This window comes from Lontra canadensis, unplaced genomic scaffold (assembly GCF_010015895.1).
Source record: "Lontra canadensis isolate GAN:19392208 unplaced genomic scaffold, GSC_riverotter_1.0 scaffold15, whole genome shotgun sequence".
Lineage (NCBI taxonomy): Eukaryota > Metazoa > Chordata > Mammalia > Carnivora > Mustelidae > Lontra > Lontra canadensis.
This window is the reverse complement of record NW_022631009.1, coordinates 24,688,066-24,709,615: the sequence shown is the minus strand read 5'-3', so window position 1 is coordinate 24,709,615 and position 21,550 is coordinate 24,688,066. Positions and strand designations below refer to the sequence as shown.

The following is a 21,550-nucleotide window of genomic DNA, read 5'->3' as shown; positions in this document are numbered from 1 at the left end:
GGGGAAAATTTTGTGGGGAGGAAAAGAAAAGTATCAGGAAAGATTTCTCAAAAGAAGTAGCACCTGAGCTAAGTAAGTCTTAGAGGAAAACAAGAATGAGTGGAAAAGAAGGAGGGAACAACTTTCTAAGCAAGGGGAGATGCATGCAGGTAAGGAATGCAAACAAGAACTCGGAAGGTTTAAGAAACTGTAAGTTAAGTTCACCATGGCAAGAGGGCAAAATGGAGGGGAAAGAGAAGGAGGGCAGAGTAGCTAAAACAATCAATAAAATTACAAGAAATAAATTTTTTTTAAGTTTTTATTTATTTAGGGGCACCTGGGTGGCTCAGTGGGTTAAGTCTCTGCCTTCGGCTCAGGTCGTGGTCTCAGGGTCCAGGGATCGAGCCCCATATCAGGCTCTCTGTTCAGCGGGGAGCCTGCCTCCTCCTCTCTCTCTGCCTGACTGTCTGCCTACTTGTGATCTCTGTCTGTCAAATAAATAATTAAAAAAAAAAGATTTTATTTATTTATCTGACAAAGAGAAAGAACACCAGGGGGGGGGGGGGGGGGGGGGGGGGGAGCAGCAGGCACCTCCCCCTCCACTCATCCTCTCTCAAAAAAATGAGATCTTTTTTTAAAAATCTGTGTATTTCTCTCCATTACTGCTGTCACTTCTCGAGTTCTAGACACTATTTACACTAATCTTGATTACAGCAATAGGATCCTAACCAGTTTTGTGCTTCTTTCTTGCCCCCTTCCAACCCATTCTCCTCTTGCACTATGGTCCTTCTAGAAGGTGATTTTATCACTCCCCTGTTCTTTAATGTCCCCAGGCCAAATTCCTTGTCTAATATACAAGTACAGGGGCTCCTGGGTGGCTCAGTTGGTTGGGCAACTGCCTTCGGATCACGTCATGATCCCAGAGGCACAGATCGAGTCCCACAGTTCCCAGTTCCATGGGGAGTCTGCTTCTCCCTCTGACCTCCCCTCTCATGCTCTTTCTCTCGCTCTCAAATAAATTTTAAAAAATCTTTAAAATATATATATACACATATATATGTACATATATATACACACACATAAGTATATATTATACACACACACACACAAAGTACAGTCCCTTCTTATCACTCCAAATTTATAGCTCCAACATACCATGCTCTTTCTCACCTTCATGCCTCACTCTTGCTAACATCTCTGCTCCCACACTCCTCTGTCCCATCTCCTTTTAGAGATCAACTTTCTCTTGAAAGCTGTGCCTGAGCAAGTCTAAACAGGTGCCTCTCCTTGTGACTCAAAAGCCTCCTATCAAACTAAATTGTAATTGCTTCTTTTCTCTCCCCCAATAGAGTGGTATTTCAAGAAGGCAAGAATGAAGTCTCAGTTTACTATTATACTCATAGTGCCTAGCATCTTCATTTAATGCATAACTTTTTTAAAAAAATTTTATTTGACAGACAGAGATCACAAGTAGGCAGAGAGGCAGGCAGCGGGGACCGCGGGAAGCAGGCTCCCTGCTGAGCAGAGAGCCTGATGTGGGGCTCTATCCCAGGACCCTGTGATCATGACCTGAGCCGAAGGCAGAGGTTTAATCCACTGAGCCACCCAGGCACCCCTAATGCATGACTTTTAATAAGTGCTTAATAAAAGCTGATTGAATTGTATTTTCAGAAAGTCAAAAAATATTACAATGAAGTAGGGGCTTCAGGTTATCTTGAGGCATACAGGACGCCTGTGCGGTTTAGTCGGTTAAGTGTCTGACTTCAGCTCAGGTCATGATCTCAGGGCTCTGGGACTGAGAGCCACGTCAAGCCCCGCAGCAGGCTCTCCACTCAACAGAGAGTCTGCTTGTCCCTAATTGCCCCTCCCCCCGCTCCTGTGCACACTCTGTCTCAAATAAATAAAATCTTTGAAAAAAAAAAAAAGATCGGGACACCTGGGTGGCTCAGTCAATTAAGCGTCTGCCTTCGGCTCTGGTCAGGATCCCAGGGTCCTGGGATTGAGTTCCACATCAGGCTCCTTGCTCGGTGGGAAACATGCTTCCCCTCTGCCAGCCACTCCCCCTGTTTATGCTCTCTCTCTCTCTCTCTGACAAATAAAATCTTAAAAAAGTAAAAAAAAATTTTTTTTAAAGATATCTAGAGGAGTACATAAATCTAGGAACACAGGTTGGCAATGGGAAATCATAAGAGATTTACAATTATGGAGGTAATAGAAATTGTGAAGAATAAATTGGTCAAATTCCAGGACTCTGAACCACATTTACCTTCAGAAAGAGCTCCTGTGTCACAGTATAGCTGTATCCCCCTCCTCACTCTTCTATCCCTGAAAATATTTTCTATTTTCTTTTTACACTCTCCTTAAAGGTAAGCTAAGGCTATCTTATCCAATCCTATCACTTCCATTATCATTTTTATTCAGATGAGTTCCAAAGTGGTTTCTTTTTTTTTTTTTTTTTTATAATTTTATTTTTTATAAACATATATATATATTTTTTTTCCCCAGGGGCCAAAGTGGTTTCTTAAAGAAACTCTAAAAGTAGGACTGGGGTGACTGGGTGGCTCAGTGTGTTAAGTGTCTGACTCTTGGTATCAGCTCAGGTCATGAACTCAGAGTCATGGCAGCCTCTGCACTAACTTTGGAGCCTGCTTGAGAGTCTCTCCCTCCCTCTCTGTCTCAAAATAAATAAATAAATAAATACTCTCTTTACCTTTTTCCCTCTGCCCTCCACCACCCGCCAGTTCCCTCTCTAAAAAAAAATAAATAAAAGAAAGTGGGATTTTCTAGCATCAATCACTCCTGTAAGACTATTATTTTAATCCAGCAATTCCACTCTAGAAAGTAATAATTAATGATGCATTGGAGTGCCTGGGGTGGCTCAGCCAGTGAGGTGTACAACTCTTGACCTCAGCTCAGGTCTTGATCTCAGGATCATGAGTTCAGCCCCACACTGGGCTCCACACTGGGCATACAGCCTACTTAAAAAATAAAAATAGATATAGAAATAGAAATAAAAAAATAAAGACATCACTGTAAAAAGTTAGAAACCTAAATGTATGAGAATATATAAATAACAGTCTTGAAGAAATATTATGCAGCCAAAAAGTGGTATTATATAGAATATCTAGGGAAAGAAACAGGATTGCTAGAGGATAATAAGAAAAAGACATACTTTTTACTGTATAACCTTTCGTACCTTTTGAATCTGTGCCTCATACATGTGTTACCTTGTCATAATAAAAAGATAATGTTTTAAAATAAAGTATACTTTTAAAATGTTATATAAGCATAACTCTTGATCTATAAAGATGCATGACACATTGTTAGGTGAGAAAAGAACAGTAATACAGTATGGGTATGTTAATGTGGGTGATGGTTTATACATTTAAATATATATGTATCTACTAGAGGACCTGGAAAAAAATTTTTAAAAGCTGTTAATCATAGCTCGGACTAAGAAAGGTGGGATTATGAAAGCCTTTGCTTTTCTGTACTTCCTCATTTTTCTAGAATGAATTTAAAACTTACTAAAATAAGTTATTTAATTTTTAAAATTAATTAAAAAAATTTTTTTATTATAAAATAAAAACCACAAACACAATTTGAATTCATTTAGAACTACCAAAACCTGTTTCAGTGTTCCTCTTGGGAAAGTATCTTTTTCGCCAGATTACAAACTCCTTTGGAAGCAAGGGCAATGGATTTTGGGAGTTTTTGGTTTTCTTCTTTGTATTGCCACTCCCGGAGCTTAGCTCACCTTCAAAAGTATTTTTCATAAGTAATTGTTAAAACAGATTCCCAGCTTCCTATTGAGCAAAGCTCTCTGGTATACTACTAAACACACCAAAAACTAAAATTATCCTGTTCCCACCACACCCAATTCCAGACATTTCTATTTCTATCAATGATCCCACCAGTTCTCTAGTCTCTATAACTAGGTCTCTATCATTTTTAGCTACTTTTTATCCCTCACACAATCAGTTGCCATGCTGTCAATTCTATATTCAAAATTTATCTTGTGTCTATCCCCTCTACTTAGTCCCACTGAGACACAGTATGGCACTGCTTTAGAGCCAGGAAATATGCACTGAAATGCCTTAATCCAGCTACACCACTTTAGGGCAGTCACCTAACCTCTCACATGAAGTCTTCTTATCTATAAATAGAGGATAAGAATCTCTCAAAATTGTTGAAAGGTAATTAGAGAAAATATAACTAAATTACCAAAGCACTGTGTCTTGAACAAAATAAACATTCAGTAAATGCTGGCAATGATTACTGCCTACCTGCTAACCTAGAATTTTCACTACATCTCACTTTTTTCTTCTTGATTTGCTACCTCTAATTTTTCTGAAACATTTTAGGTATTACTGATCAATTAATCAATTTAATGTATTTACTAGTCAATTAATTTACCTGCTCAAAAACTACCTATTTCCTACAAAATAAAGTCCATACTCCTTTGCTGAGCATTCAAGGAATTCCATGATCTGGCTTCAAACTGCCCTTCAGCTATCACTTCATACTAGGACTTTTGGCATTCTCTAAAGAGGACCGACTACTCCAGGAGAATAAATGCCCTGCTTTCTTATCTACAATTGTGGAACATTTCCTCTTCCATCAAGGACCTAGTTCACAGCCTTGATGAAGTATTACCTGATATTCTCAAATCAAGAGTGATTTCTCCCTCCCCTGAAATCACATAGCCTTTATTGGTAGCACCTAAGGGAGCTAAAGAAATATTGACTCAGGTCCTAATACGTCAGACACAAATCGGCACTTTGGAATAGGGCACCTGGCTGGCTCAGCCGGTAGAGAATGCAACTCTTGATCTCAGCCCCACATTGGGTGTACAGCTAGCTTACTTTTAAAACGAAAGAGAGAGGGAGAGAAAGATGATAAAACCCAAGGAATTCCCACTGCTTCTTCATGTACTTAACGGATTCTAACTTGAATCATAATTTTGTGGACCTAACCTGGAATACTTAGTTATAAACTCCCTAGAACAAACAATTCAATGTTCCATATCCCCCACATACCCTTAGCCTTCCTTCAAGACTCAGTTCAAATGGGATCTCTACTAAGCCTCCCTCAAACACTGCCCACACTGGTCCTATCCTCTCCTGGATTCTCAATGTTTGTCTAAGAATGAATGAAGAAACACTAGATTCTTAATTTTATAAGTGAATGAATGCTGATTTTCCCAAACAAGAATGCCACTAACTTATCATATATTTCTTTCATTTTTAATAGTTCTCTTTTACTGTACACATGACAGGTCTGTTCTGATCCAACTACTAACTCCAAGAGTTTTCTAAAGCCTAGCTGGAAGTACAGTCAGACATGTATGGTCGTTGAACAAGCACAACTAACTGAACCACAAGAAATGAGACCACAAATGCATTCGCTGTTTGTAAGTTTCCCAAGTCTTGATTTTTATACACCTATAAACCATTCGCTGAAACAATTAGAAGACCAAAGTTGTCAACTTTTTATTTTTCCAAACAAAGCATGAAGATACAGCCACTACTCACTATCATCATTCTCTCCGAGGAAAGAAGAGTTCTCTAAGTTTACACTCAAAGAGAAAAGTGAGTTCTGGGTGGTTTTAGTCTCTCTATGGACTTCGTTAATGTTCATTGTTGTCAGCTTTCGGGAACCTTTAGTTAACCAGCTATACTCAATTTCATTATCACAGGGTCAGTCATACGTTCAAGGGAGCTCAAGTTATTACAGAACGATTACTCCGCAAGACCCCCCCCCCGCCGCTCACAAACGACAACGCAACTATGCTGTACAGTTTGACTACAATTCTCTCAGTTCTCTCTTCGCAAGTTCTCTCCACGCAAAGGACGTTCCATGTAAATAATCCATGCCTTACTGTGTGAAATCTTTCCAAGAGCTAAGTCTTAAAGTTTCAGGGCCAACTGGAGAACGCCGCAATCCTAAACCGAGTGAGTGTCACATCTGGGCAACACAACTCCTGCAAGGAAGGAGACCTAGGAGAAGGGATTTAGGAACCACAAAGCCTGCGTGACCTGTTCAGTCACCTGTACTGTCAAACTCAAGCTGTCCGAGACCCCTCCCAAACAGCACCTGAGGTAAACCTGAGAACCATGACCCTTCTCAACGCCCAAAGCTGACAGGAACAACAACACAACAAAGGAGCAAGGCAAGCTGAGCGGCCGACTCGACCACAGACAAGGGGAACTAACGGAAAGCAGGGAAACCAGGGGGCTACCACCGCCCTCCCTTCGACGTGGTTGCCCACACCCAAGCTGGGGGGAGGGGGCTAGCATGTGAGGAGTTAAAGCGGCAATCGGCAGGAGGAAAAGTCGAGGCACGCCTAATGACCTTTTGTAAGGGTCCTCAAGTCGAGAAGCAGGATCGGAATCAAGTCGCGAAGCCTTACCTCAGCGCTAGGGTGTTTAAAAGTATCTAAAAATAGCAGCTCCATCGCCGAGTCTACCGCCATGTTTGCCGCGGGCGGGGGACAGGGGGAGGACTTCCGGGGCAGCGCTCCAACCTCGGCGACAGCGGCTCAGGAGAGGGAGAGACCGCAGCACTTCCGGTGACCGGAGCTCTGGCGCCGCAAGCCTGGGCCTATCCGGAAGAGCGGTGCTGCTGGAAGTCTCCGTCCCCGCCTTCTCCAGCGCGGCGGAGGGCGCCCTCGGAGCACAGAGCGGGGCGGGGGAGAAAAAAGGAGGGGACTACGGCGTCGCCAGTGGTCCAAACCCTGTTCTACCGCGTTTCAGAGCCACGACGGCCTTGGGGTGGGGAGGTACCGAGCAGTCTTGGGGAGGGTGGAGGAGAGGTAGGGAACGCCGCCAACTCTGGACCGCCGGCCTAGTGCAATCTACTTTCCAAGCCAGCAGCCTTTCCAGAGCCGACAGGAAGAAGGATCGATACGCAAGGCTGAAGTTAGATTTTTTTTTTTTTTAAGAAAGAAAAGAAACTGTTGTCTCAAAATGGAGAGATTTTGTTTTTGTTTTCTCATCTGCAAATGGGAATAATAATGCCTAACCCACTGACTTATTGTGAGAACTAATTGAAATAAAATTGGAGAATTCGTATAACGTGAAATGCCATGAACACAGAAATATAGAGTGAAAAGTCTCTCACTGCCTCCGTGTTGATGAACACTGGAGCAACAGGAACTATTTTGTAGCCTAAACCGACACAAGTGCTTGGAAGAGCGATTAGGAATTATTTAGTAAAATTACATGTGCCTACCCCGCTTTTAGGATAAGTCTCCCAAATGGACCGCAAGAAATGTCTGCGCATACGATAATGCTAATGATAAAACTTAACAGTTGCAAAAAATCTGTTCATTGACGTTAACAAGAATAAGTAAATTGTGGTATATGTATGCGATGTAATAGAATATAGCAGGTAGAAAAGAATGTACTCCATATCTGCTAATGTGGATAATATGGATAAACATGGGAAAAACAGGGCTAAGCAAACAAGTTGAAGAATATGTAGTGTAAAATGCCATTTATATAGTTCAAAACATGCAAAATAATACAACTTTGGGGGGAAATGTATATAAATTATAAAATTACAAAATGCGTTGGAATGATAAACACTAAAATTTAAAGATAGTGGGAAACGAGCGAGATGAAATCAAGAAGTGTACAGGGCCTTCAAATGCTGTTTGATTATGTTTCATTCTTTAGGTTGGTGATGGTTTCACAGGCATGCCTCACATTATTGTTTGAGCCTTTTGGTATGCCTGAAATATTTAATAATAAATTATTTTTTTTTAATTTTTTAAAGTAAATCTTCATGCATCCCCTTCCTCAGCACATTTCCTTCATTAGCTAACGGTTCATATCTTTTACTATTCACTTTCTCAAAGAACTGGGGCGCCTGAGTGGCTCAGTGGGTTAAGCCACTTTCTCAAAGAACTAGTTCTTGCTTTCATATTTATTATTCTCAGCATTCTTCTATTTTCATTTTTTAAGATTTATTTATTTGGGGGGAGGAGGGGACAGAAGGAGAGAAAGAATCTGAAGCAGACTCCACACCCAGAGAAACTGGAGCCCAAGGTGGTACTCAATCTCACAATCCCAAGATTATGACCTGAGCCAAAATCAAGACTTGGAAGCTTAACAGACTGAGACACCCAGTCACCCCATTAATAGACTATAGGTTGTTTTAGAGACTTAGGGTTATTTTAATTTTACAGGAAATTGAGCAGCTAATACTGGAGTTCCCATATATTCATTCCCCTTTCCCACTGTTCAAAGATTCCCTAATTATTAATAACTTGCTTTACTGTAGTACATTTATTACAGTTGAACCAGTATTGGTACATTATTATTAGCTGAAGTCCATAGTTTACATTAGGGGCCCTTTGTTTTGTGTTGTACATATATACTACATGTGTATTTTAATTTTAAGATTATCTCTGGAAGAATTATATAAGAAACTGGTAATAGTTGTTGCCTCCAGGGAGGGGGAACTTGATGGCTAAAGTATAGAAATAGAGGTAATCTATCTCCATGTACATGTATTACCTATTAGCAAATTTTGAAAGATGAGAAGTAAAGAAAATTTGAACAAACAATTCTTTCAAGAAATTTTGTTACATAGAACAGAGAAATGAGGTGGTTGTGAGAGGGGGTGCTGGGGTAAGGAAAAAGTGTTTTTAAATGGGAAATAACAGAGCATGTAGACTGGTGGAATGAAGCAATGGAGAGAGAAACAGTGATGATAAAGAGAAAGAGGGGATATCTGAGGCAGCAAAATATTGAGTAGGTATAGGGGGCAGGGTACCTTGTAGCCAAGTAAAAAATGACCTTTGCTCAAAAGAATGTTTGCTCTCTGTTGACCAGGGGCAAGATGGAGTCCATGGGTATACATGCAAATAGCCGTAACAATTTAGTATGTAGAAATGAGGAAGTTCCTTTTTGATAGTTTTCTGTTATCTCAGTGAGATCATCCACTATGATTGAGAGGACAGTCAGATGTATAGAAGAGATAAAGTATTAACCAGACTTCTAGGAGAGCCTAGAATCCCTAATTGGTTGTCTATAACCTCACATAGTGTGTAGGGCCCCAGATTCGCTTCTCTTTCCTCACTTTTTCATCTTGTTCCTGCCACACCACTTGATGTGGCATTCCCAGCCATTCCCAGCCAGATATGGTTCCCTTAATACAGAGGTATTTCACAGCACTGTGCCCCATGGCTTACACGGTTTCATCTACTTTGAATATTACTCCCTTGATATGGCTTGCAAAAACCTACATACAGTTACATGAAGCGCCTGGGCGTCTCAGTCGGTTAAGCATCTGACTCTTGAGTTCAGCTCGGGTCATGATCAGGTTGTGAGATCCAGCGCTGTATCTGGGCATTGCACTGGGCATGGAGCCTGCTTAAGATTCTCTCTCTGTCCCCGCCCCTAGCCTGCCCTGCTCACTCACACTCTCTCTCAAAACAAAAACAAAACCCTACATACAGTTACAATAGCATCCAAAAGAACAAGATACTTAAAGAATAAATTTAACCAAGATGATGAAAGCCTTATACCCTGAAAACTATAAAATACTGCTTTAAAGAAAATTAAAGAAGGCAAATAAATGGAAAGACATTCCATGTTCATGGATCAGAAGATGTTAAGATGACAATGTTACCTAAAGTGATCTACAAGTTCAATGCAACCCCTATCAAAATTTTGATGGCCTTTTTTTCAGAAATGGAAAATCTGATCCTCAAATTCATACTGAATTTCAAGGACCCCCACATAACAAAAACAATCTTGAAAAAGAAGAACACATTTAGAGGACACATGAATCTTCCAAATTACTAATTCATAACTTACTATGAAATTAGAGCAATCAGAACTGTAGTAATTGCATAAGGATAAACATACACACCAATGGAATAGAATTAGAGGCCCGAAATAAACCTTGTGTACATAGTTAATATATATGTCAAGGATGCCGAAGCCATTCTACAGGAAAAGAATAATCTCTTCAATAAATGATGCTGAGACAATTGGGTATCTACATGCAAAAGAATGAAGTTGGGCCCTTACTTCATCCCATATACCAACACAAAAATAAATAAACAAAAAAAAACCACCTCAAAATGGGTTGAGGACTTAAATACAAGAGCGAAAACCATTAAACTCTTAGAAGAAATCACAGGTAAATCTTCATTACCTGAGGGGCGCCTGGGTGGCTCAGTGGGTTAAGCCTCTGCCTTCAGCTCAGGTCATGATCTCAGGGTTCTGGGATTGAGTCACACATGGGGCTCTCTGCTCGGCAGGGAGCCTGCTTCCTCCTCTCTCTCTCTCTGCTTGCCTCTCTGCCTACTTGTGATCTCTCTGTGTCAAATAAATAAAAATCTTAAAAAAAAAAATCTTCATTACCTGATACTGTTCACCAATACATCCTTAGTATCTGGCACACACTAAACACTCAAAAATAGTTATTGAGTGAATTGATTTATTTGCTATTATTTCTATTTGCTATTTTGAATCACTTAGAGAATTACATATTGCATGTGTTCAGGTTGTACAATTCTTCCTCTTTCATTTTTAAAGGTATTTTCTCAGTCTTTTTTTTTAAGATTTATTTTATTTGTCAAAGACAGAGTGAGAGAGAGCACAAGCAGAGGGAACAGCAGGCAGAGAGAGAAGCAGGCTCCCTGCAGAACAAGGAGCCCCGTGTGAGACTTGACCCCAGGACCCTGGGATCATCACCTGAGCTGAAGGCAGATGCTTAGCCTACTGAGCCACCCAGGCGTCCCATACTCTCATTTTTATCTGTCTTGCTCATCAGATTATCAACTCCCGCCCCCACCCCCAGCAGGGCTCTGTAAACAGTCCTTCCGTAGCTACTGCTATTTGACCGGCTATAGTGTCTTTCCTTCTTTGATTTCCACCACCCTGCAGCAAACAGAGCAACTTGAAGAAAAGCAAAAATTGCCTTTAATGTGAAAAGCAATTTATGTGAATCTGAGTGCTTTCCAGGAGGAACTTGACAAAGAGGCAAAGAGGTGGGGGAGAGCTAACCAGCCCAGGACAACTCAATGTTGCATTTATTTGGTAACAGATGAGCTCCTTTCTGAGCTTACTGACATACACACAAGTATACAGAGCAGGCTGAGGATCTGTGGGAGCTGCCAAGCATTTCAACCTCTCCAGAGACCAAGTGTATCAAGAAAAACTGATTGGGTAATCTGGCAAACTGCCAACTACCAGCCATCCATCCACCAGCAGGAACACAAAGAGCCTTCATTTTCCTCCCTCTCCAAGCACACTGATTAAAAGTAACAGCTGCCACCCTTTCTCCATGAGACTTGATTATGGTAATTCCCCACAGCCAAGGGCTTGCTGTGAAACTTCCCTATCATTCTTCAAAATGTAGTCCAGAGACTACCTACGAATTTGAGAAACATGGATTGTAAACTATTATGTACACAAACTATCCCGAAATAAGCACACCAATTAGTGCCAATTGTTCTGAAAGATTTAATGACCCCAGCTTTTTTATTCAACTTTTTTTTACAGCTTCATAAAGGCATAACACTCTGGGTCCTGCCTGTTTTAAAGATTGGCAAGCAGCCAAAAGTTTGTGGTTCAGTTCTACCCTTGGGTACAGAGTCTACACTATGTAGAATATAAGCCATATATGAGGCACTTCTCCTTTTTTTTTCTTTTTTTAATTGCTCTACTATGTTTAGCAGATCCACAGTCTCTCAAAGCGTGTTCCCTTAAGCCTATGGAAAAAAGGTTTCTGTGATCAAAAATAATTTGAGAAATTCTGTATACCCTGTCTCCCTCTTAGCATTTCATCATGCATATTTTAAGCTCTAAGAAGTACACAAAGAAGAAACTTTTCTAACTTTTTAGGACTTAACAACTAGCACTTGCAGCTTAGTCTAAACTTGCTCTTAACAATATCAACGGATTCTATACCCTTAAGAGCTAGTGACATCAGCCTTATGGATTATTCTTTCTTCCAGCACTTTCTAATAAAAGCCTAAGTACAAAGGCTAGGAGGATTTGAAGATGGCTGGTAGAATGAAAGGAATTGGCTAAAAGCTTACTTTTATATAAGAACTTTATATTAGTTGATGAATATTTATTACTTTCCTCTCTCTCTAGAACCACTTACACCCCCACATCAGAGATTCTGCCCCATCTAAATCTTCCTCAGTTTGTGCAGTAACCATAATCTGGTCTCCCCGTTAATTTGACCAAGGATGGTCACCTGGCACAAGGTAGGTTGTAGAGAGTCATCGATTGGCAGCAATCTCTCTGACTTATGTGGCCTGACTCAAAAAGATAAGAGATTGGAGTGAAATTACCAGCTGGCAGTGAGACAGAAGGATGCACACTCATGGAGCAGAGCTAAGCCAACTTACTGACAAAGGATTAAACTGGAACAAGCATTGATGGTCACCTGTGCGGAGGTCCCAGGGTGGAGCTAGACCCAGCCATATCACTGCTCTTATTTGAAATCAATGCTTCTTACTGTAATCCCATTCCATTTAAATAGTTTGAGTGGGTCTCTATTTCTTGCAAACTGTTCTTTTCTTTTTTTAAGATTTATTTATTTATTTTAGAGAGAGCAAGCATGAGCAGGAGGAGGGGCAAAAAGAGAGAGAGAGAATCCTCCAGCAGACTCCCCACTGAGCATGGAGACTCACACTGGGCTATATTTCATGACCCTGAGATCATGGCCTGAGAGGAAACCAAGAGTTGGACACTCAACTGAATGAACCGCCCAGGCATCACTCTTGCAAACAATTCTACACTGAAACAACTACTTAGCAAGTGTTCTTCTGCAATCAGTGGAACGTATGCAACAAAAAGAAATATGGCAATGACCTTAGTTGAACTAACAATAGAGTTACAGAAATAAAACAAATGTTAGAAAGATAACTGATCATCTAACACTGTTCATAAAATTATAGACTATAATATAAAGAGATCACTGGACTTAGAGTAAAAAAAGACTGAATTTTTGAGACCCAGGACTCTGTCAGAGTTTTGATAGGGAAGAGATGGCACATTCAAATGTTTAATTAAAAAATTTTTAATGATATGGGGCACCTGGATGGCTCAGTTGGTAGAGCATATGACCCTTGATCTGGGGGTCCTGATTTCATGTACCACATTGGGCATAAGCTTACTTTAAAAAATAATAATAATAATAATAAAAGAATGAATGTTTAATGATACTTTTAAAAAGAAACAAAGAACATTTAATGAAACTTTTGAGGTAGTAAGGATGGTTATTGATCACCGTGATGGTGTACAGTGTAAATTGTCAGAACTCAGCAAGCTATACGCTTTAAATAGGTGCAGTTTATTGAATGCGAGTTATGCTTCAATAAAACTTAAAAAAAAAAAAAAAAGGATGCTTGGGTCACCTGGGTAGCACAGTCTGTTGAGCATCTGACTCTTGGTCTTGGCTCAGGTCATAACCTCAGGGTCACAAGTACAGAGTCTGCTTAAGTTTCTCTCCTCCTCTCCCTCTGCCCCCTAAAACAAATTAATAAATCTTTTTTAAAGGATATTTAATGAAGGAGCTGTTTATTGAAGTGTGAGCAAAGTCAAGAGTAAAACATCTATGGACATGCAATCCTGAGAAGCCCTTATCACCCTAGGGTTGAAGGAGTACAGAGAGGAGACTTCATAGGAAATCATCTGAGCTACAGCCATAAATTTGAGGCCAGGAGTCTACAAACTATTCATTACCATCTAGGAAGAAATAAGAACAGAATTTGAGAGTGGGTGTTTAGAAACTCCTATACCTATTTAAGACTAATGTTTGTTGAATCAAACAATATAAAACCTGGGGAATACATTGTATAGGTCTTTGGGTTTTTTAATTTCACTTTTCTAGTAATTCATTTTGTTATTTTTTTTAAAGTATTGGTCAGTGGTGGGATGGTAATTTAAAAAGATCATTCAGGGGCGCCTGGGTGGTCAGTGCGTTAAAGCCTCTGCCTTTGGCTCAGGTCATGGTCTCAGGGTCCTGGGATCGAGTCCTGCATTGGGCTCTCTGCTCAGCAGGGAGCCTGCTTCCCCCTCTCTCTCTGCCTGCCTCTCTACCTACTTGTGATCTCTGTCCATCAAATAAATAAATAAAATTTAAAAATTTTTTTAAAAATCATTCACCACTGATAGTTTGAAAAACACCAGTCTAGAGGAATTCAATCTCTGATAAAACTTGAGCTCTGCATGGAAAATGCTGGGGAACATGCTTTCCTCAGTCTTTTTCCTTCCACACTGATCTCTCTGTCTTTGGAGAGTGACTTAGGCTCAGTGAACCTTAGTTCAGCTTACCCCCCAAAAAATGGGGACCACCAGGCCACCATTCACTTCTCCTACCACTCTCAATTTGTTTCCTTAAGGCAGAGACTTGGCAATCATATTTTATTCTCTTTATTCCCATCCCATCCAGTCAGTCCTGATGGGCTCACAGCCATAATGACATTTATATGGAGTTCCTCCTGTCCATCCCATGTCCTACCTGCTCTGAGTTCCTCCACATTTGTCCACTGAGCTACAATAGCCTTCTGACTGCTCTTACACTACTCCTCTTTGAAAGGAGAATTATACAAAAGATGCATTAGAAAGATTAGTCTTCTTGTGGTGTTTACAGTTAGTTGAAATAAGAGGAGAGTAAAGGCAAAAAAGTCATTAAGAAAGTTACCAAAATAAATCATCTGAGGCGATTAAAAGACTTGGATTGTTGGCAGGAGATAAGGAACGGAAAAGAATGAAAAGAGACTTTAAAAGAAAGTAGTTATAGGGGCGCCTGGGTGGCTCAGTGGGTTAAAGCCTCTGCCTTCAACTCAGGTCATGATCCCAGAGTCCTGGGATCAAACCCTGCATTTGGCTCTCTGCTCAGCAGGGTTTCTGCTTCCCCTTCTCTCTCTGCCTGCCTGTCTGCCTACTTGTGATTTCTGTCTGTCAAATAAATAAATAAAAATCTTTAAAAAAAAAAAGAAAGTCGTTATAAAAATTTGTTAAAATGATGGTCTCTAAGGATTAGCATGTAAGTGCATGCTACTTAACGTTTACTGATTACTTCACATTCAGAAATTCTGGTTGGTACCAATGACAGAAATAAAGATGAAGCAAGATGGTGACATAACGAATTCATCTGTTTTCCTACAGGGTACTACTGTTATTATTTAAATATAAAAAGTCATGCTGAAAATTAAAATCTCAGACAAAGGGTTTTACATTTTGGACTCCAAGACCTAGTTGCAGTATCTACTGCCACCTGCTGGCAGAGGGAAGACTATCGTCTCATAATTGTGAAACCTAACAAATGTTATAGTTAACATTATGTAGTCATCTAAGTATCAAGCATCTGAATGGTAATAGAGGTTTCAATTCTTTATTATATACCCCCAATTGCTGTATCACTCCCAGCTCAAGGAGCCCTATGGATTTGTGACTAGTTGATCAGGCATGATGCCTTATCCCATTTTCATTCTATTTGTGTGAATAGTTTTAGGATTTCCTTAGATTTCCTCACTTCTAAGATTGAAAGAGTGGAAGTTTGCTAGTTACTTTCACAATATTGTAAAAAATAATGGAGAACAAAAACTTGTTGAAAAGTAAGGATGTTTTTCTTTTGTTTGTACCAGACATCCGTTTTGTTCTACAAGTTGATTTTTTAAAAGATTTATTTATTTATTTATTATTATTTTATTTATTTATTTGAGAGAGACAGAGAGAGTGTGTGTGTGTCAGGGGTAGGGGGTTGGGAGGAGCAGAAGGACAGGGAGAGAGAAACTCAAGCAGACATCGAACCGAGCCCAGAGCCCAACCAGGGGCTGGATCTCACCACCCTGAGATCAGGACCTGAGCCAAAACGAAGAGTTGGTTAGATGCTTAACGGACTACATACCACCCAGGTGCCCCAACAATTTGATTTTTTAAAAATTTTGATTCAGGGAGCCTGGGTGGGTCAGTTGGTTAAGCGCCTGCTTTCAACTAGGGTCATGGTCCTGGGTCCTAGGATCAAGCCCATGTCGGTCTCCCTGCTCAGAGGAGAGCTCGCTTCTCCCTCTCCTTCTGTCCCTCTCCCCTGCTCATGCTCGATCTCTCTTTCTCTCTCTGTCAAATAAATAAATAAAATCTTTAAAAAATTTTTTAATTCAGTACCATAAAGTGTTTACTTTTGCTGTGTTGTAGTAATATGTTTTAAAATACACTGGAGTGATCCTACATTTAAGTGAATATTGATAGGTTAATATTGGTAATATTGGATCTAGAGGCATTTCCTTAATCTATTCATGCCCTTTGACCCAATACTTTTCATTTTGGAAGTTTTTCTTAATGAAATAATCAAAAAATGGTGAAACAGCTTTATTTACAAAACATGCATCACATCATTGGTAAAACAAGAAATTGGAGATAATGTAAATGTCCAATAAAATAGTAATTATAAATGATGCTGTAATCATAAAATGAAGTATTTTACAGCCATCAAAATGATATCATGAATAACTTAGAATCACATGGGAAAGTGTGTTTGTTTTGGAAAAAGTCATGTAAATGAATTATTATTTTTTTAAGATTTTATTTATTTCTTTGACAGAGACAGATCACAAGTAGGCAGAGAGGCAGGCAGAGAGAGAGGGGGAAGCAGGCTCCCCGCCGAGCAGAGAGCCCGATAGAGCCAGATGCGCAGCTCGATCCCACGACCCTGAGATCATGACCTGAGCCAAAGGCAGAGGCTTTAACCCACTGAGCAACCCAGGCTCCCAATGTAAATGAATTATTACAACTATATAAAAACTAAACAAAATGTTAACAATCCATACATATTTTAAAAAACTTAGAAAGAAATATACCAAATGTGAGGGTTGTTTGACTATGAATATCATTTTATTTTGTTTTTTTCTATATTCTAACCAACCATTCTTTATGGTGAATTACTAAAATCCCATATGGTGTTAACTGGCCTCCTTAGTGTATTAGGCAGCTTGTCAGTCTCATAAAATGCCACAAAGTCCCTAACAAATACTATGTATTCAATAAACATTCATTCCTTTTTTTCTACCTAAGCACTCCTGAAGGTGGAGAGAGAGTATGTGTATTGCTTTATATTTTTGTTCTTACTAATTTACAGAATATTTTCATCTTTTCTCTTTGATATTTCCAAATAAGACCATGTGCTTCTGAATCTGTGTCAGAATATTAGCTATAAGGGGGTGCTTGGGTGGCTCAGTTGTTTTAAGCATCTGCCTTCTGTTCAGATCATGATCTCAGAGTCCTGTGACAGAGCCCCCTGGCAAGCTCTCTGCTCAGCAGGGAGTCCAGTTCTCCCTCTCCTTCTGCCCCTCCCCCCACACCCGCTCATGCTTTCTCTCCTCTCAAATATATAAATAAATAAATAATCTTTTTGAAAAAATACTAATTACTTATGATTTGAGAATTTCTGGGTTTTTTTTTTCCTGAGTCATGAAGATATCTATTAGAAATTTGGAAGCACTATGAAAATGTGAATGCTCTTGACTCATTGCTGTATTAAAAAAAAAGAAAGAAAGCAAAAGAAAACATTATGCTAAGTGAAAGAAGCCAGACAGAAAAACCATATACTTAATGATGCCATTGGTATGAAATATCCAGAATAGGTAAATTCATAAAAATCAGAAAACAGACTGGTAGCTGCCAGGGATTGAGGTAATTGCCAGGGGAAGGCGAATGACTGCTTCATGCGGACAAAGTTTTTTGAGGGATGATGAAAATGTTTTGAGGATAGTAAAATGTGGTTGTGTAACATTGTAAATGTACCAAAAACCACTGAATTCTTCACTTTAAAGTAATTAATTTTATACTATGTGAATTTTGCCTAAATAAATAAATAAAACCAAAATGCCTAGGAAATTGCTTCTGGGTATTGAATGAAGGTAGCTTCTTCCATGGAGACAAAAGGAAACAGACAGGAGGTGAGGCACCTAGACAGGTTGCTTTGGGCCAACTCTTTGGAGCTAGAGTGAAAATATCACAGGACAGGGAGAATAAGGACAGATTAGCTGTGCTAACTGTGGAAATGTCTTTGTAAAACAGTCATCTATAATGTTTCCAACTTCTATATCTATTTCCCACAATTTTGAGTAAAATTATTTGGAAAATTTGAAACTTAGACTATGAGCTTCTTCAGAATCAAGAGCTGTCCTAACTCGGAACCCTTCTTGCCTGGTACAGAGTAGGTTGTTTGTTGCTGATTTGATGAAGTTGGAGCAGGGTGCTTTGATGACACTTGTACAGGAGTGTAAAAATGAGAACAGCACACTTGTGGAACATTGTTGTCATAGCAACAATAAACAATTACAGATCCCAGTGGAAAGTAAAACTGAAAGTCGACTGCAGAGAGGAAAGAGGAGTAAATCTTCCTTTTACAGTTAAATAGATATTTATTTTCTTAAAAGGGGTGGTAATCCTTTATAGTGTGTGTCTCACTGTGGAAGCAAACTATCTAATAATAGAAAACCAAACGTAAGGGGCACCTGGATTCCTCAGTAGGTTAAGCCTTTGTCTTCAGCTTGGGTCATGATCCCAGGGTGCTGGGATCCCACATTGGGCTTCCTACTCAGCGGGGAGACTGCTTCCCCCTCTCTCTCTGCCTGCTTCTCTGCCTACTTGTGATCTCTCTTTCTGTCAAATAAATAAATAAAATCTTAAAAATAAAAAAAAAAAGGAAAAAAAAAATAAAAACTTAAGGGGCACCTGGGTGCCTCACTTAGTTGGGCATCTGAATCTTGATTTCAGCTCAGGTCATGATCTTAGTGTTGTGGGATTGAGCCCCGCTTTGGCCTTCAGTCAGTGGGGTCTGCTTGAGATTCTGTCTCTCCCTCTACCCCTCCACCAGCTCCCACATACCCGCATGCACTGTCAAGTAAATAAATAAATAAATAAATAAATAAATAAATAAAATCCTTTAAAAAGAAAACTGAACTCAACTGGCTTAACAATAAAGGAAATTTAGGGGGTATTACATAAAATGTCCACAGGGAGAGCTTGCTCCAAGCTCCCTGAGGACCGGTTTCTCACCATACCTTCTGCCTTCTTTGTTACTGCCTTCCTGATAAAACTGGCTCTCTTTGCATTTCCAGAAGGGTAGCCTAAAGTTCCTAGGCTGGCTTGCTTGCTCACCAATATCCAGCAGGAAGAAGCCAGCACAGTTCTCCCATATGCATTTCCAGGAAGAACTCTGATTGGACTGAGCTCTGATATCTGTCCCCTCCAACCAATCACCAAAGTCTGTTGGATGGAACACAATGAATGGCTTAGCCTAGGTCATATGTTTCATCCCTGGGTTGAGGGGCAGAATCAGCCTCCCTAGAACCTTATAAGTTCTCAAAATGGAAACTGAGGATTAGAAGAGGGGAGAAGAGGAAAAGGTTGCTGGGAAAGCAACTGACAAAAGTGTCCACATAAACTGCCTCAAAATTACATTGTAAAATCCATCTTACTTTTGTAGTTTAAATATTAGTCTTATGGGATGCTCCCCCCCCCCCCCAAAAAAAAAAGTCTGGCTGGCTGGCTCAGTAGGTTAAGCCTCTGCCTTCGGCTCAGGTCATGGTCTCGGGGTCCTGGGATCAAGCCCCGCATCCGGCTCCCTGCTTCCACCACCCCCCGCCCCGGCCGCCTCTGCCTGCAGCTCTGCCTACTTGTGATCTCTCTCTCTTTCTCTGTCAAATAAATAAATAAATAAATAAATAAATAAATAAATAAATAAATCTTTTTTTCAAAAGTCCTATGAGCAAATACATTTGACTAATAGTATATATTGTAACCTCCTCTTAGAGATTCTCATTGTACGTAAATATAATGAAGGCTTTGAGAAATGCTTCAGCGGGAAGGCTGTTGAATTTTTTTTGGTCAAGTGTTCCATAACCTTCTTTGACTGAAAAACCTTCTTCCAAGGAACACCTTTAACAGCCATGGAACATATTGTGGAAAAGATTGTGTCAAAATAAACATCTGATGTCTTCGGACTTGGCTGTCTTCAGTGGCTGCAGTTGGTATGTACTTAGTTACCAAGTCAATTACAGAACCATATGATGTCATATCATTGTGTGTTAAATATACTCAAATTTAAAGAAAAAAATATGTAAAGACGAAGAAACAAAAAAAGCAAGTATAGAGCCAGGAGTGAATTTAGCAACCATAAGATTAAATGCTGTTTTACAATATTTTAGCAACATGAGATGATTGTTTCATAATTTCACTAGCCTTTTGTCCGCCAGAGATTGCCGTGCCAAATCTTTTTGTGTCTTGTTTTGATACTGTGGTTAGAAAGAAATGAATGAACATTAAATAATTATCTCTGGGGGATGGGAGGATGGGGTAACTAGGTGATGGACATTAAGGAGGGCACATGTTGTAATGAGCACTGGATGTTATATAAGACTGATGAATCACTGAACTCTACTTCTGAAACTAATAATACACTATATGTTAAGTAATTGAATTTAAATTTAAAAATAAATAAATATATAGCTATCTCTGGGAATGGCAAACTGTTGAGGGCACTGTCAGTTGTCAGTGTAAATTTTAGACTCTAAAAGTAAAAGAGTTCCAAAATCACAAGAGAATGACACCCACCCAGACTTCCTGAGAGTCCCAAAAAGTGTTCCCTATTAAAAACTCTTTACTTCACCCTATCCCTATTTCACAAAACGAAGAGGTCTCATGCATGTCTCTGTAAGAAATCTTGTGGGAATATCTCTGTAAAATTAAGCTTAATGTGTGTTAAAAAGCAAAAAAAAAAAAATGAACTTAAGGATCCCACTGGCTTTATGCATGAATCAGGCAGCATCCCATATAGCAAATAGAAAGAAGCTCCAAATTGTTACACAAAATAGGGGACTTCTACAGACAGAAGGGGGCAGGGGCAAGGAAAGAATGGATTACCTCATCTTTCTTTGGGGAGGGGGGTGTTGGAGGGGTCTCTCAAGTGAATTACCTCACTACTGCTGACCAGTAAATTCCAGACTGACCAGTTAAAGATTATATTCCCGGAGGAGGTTGAAACTGCAGTTAGGTTAGGTATTAAGTTTCAGTTTGGTGACATGGTCTTGGCACAAGTGACTCCATTTTGAGCCTGTTGTCTCTTTTTTTTTTTTTTTAAACATATGCCATTACTATTTGGAAACTTCTTCCCAAAATATCTCACTGATTTAGAGGGCATTAGAGAAAAAAATCCAAAAGTGAGTAACGTATAAAAGAAATGTGAAAACTATGATTCTCCATCAAAAAGCAGAAGAAATGTAGACACAGAGAAAATTCCCTTTGAATATCCAGTGAAGAGTTGAATGATGTCAGTTTCCCAGTGTGATGGTGGTTCATAACCTAAATGGCTCTACAGCATTATAGGGTTATTTATACTCTTCCTGCCTTCGATCCCCAACATCATGATATCTTCAGTTGTATATTCATATAAAATGCCCAATTTCACACGAAACTCTGGTTTCAGAGACTTCAAAATGTATCACAGTAGGCCCATCCTCAAGTCCCCAGCTAGGTATACAGCCTTTTCCATGACAGCTGCTGATTTGCTTATTTCCTGCACTAAATAT

General features: G+C 39.7%; 1 protein-coding gene across 2 annotated transcripts in view; it reads right to left on the bottom strand.

Moving 5' to 3' along the window:
* VIRMA (vir like m6A methyltransferase associated) overlaps nucleotides 1–6,636 on the bottom strand; it is a 57,807-nt gene extending 51,171 nt beyond the window's left edge. The window contains exon 1 of one of the 2 annotated variants that reach the window (XM_032858695.1): nucleotides 6,392–6,636. In XM_032858695.1, coding sequence (XP_032714586.1) covers nucleotides 6,392–6,454 — 63 coding nt within the window. In that variant the 5' untranslated portion in view covers nucleotides 6,455–6,636. The remainder of the gene's footprint in view (nucleotides 1–6,391) is intronic. The other variant, XM_032858694.1, reaches the window with a different exon arrangement.
* Between the last annotated feature and the right edge of the window lie 14,914 nt (nucleotides 6,637–21,550).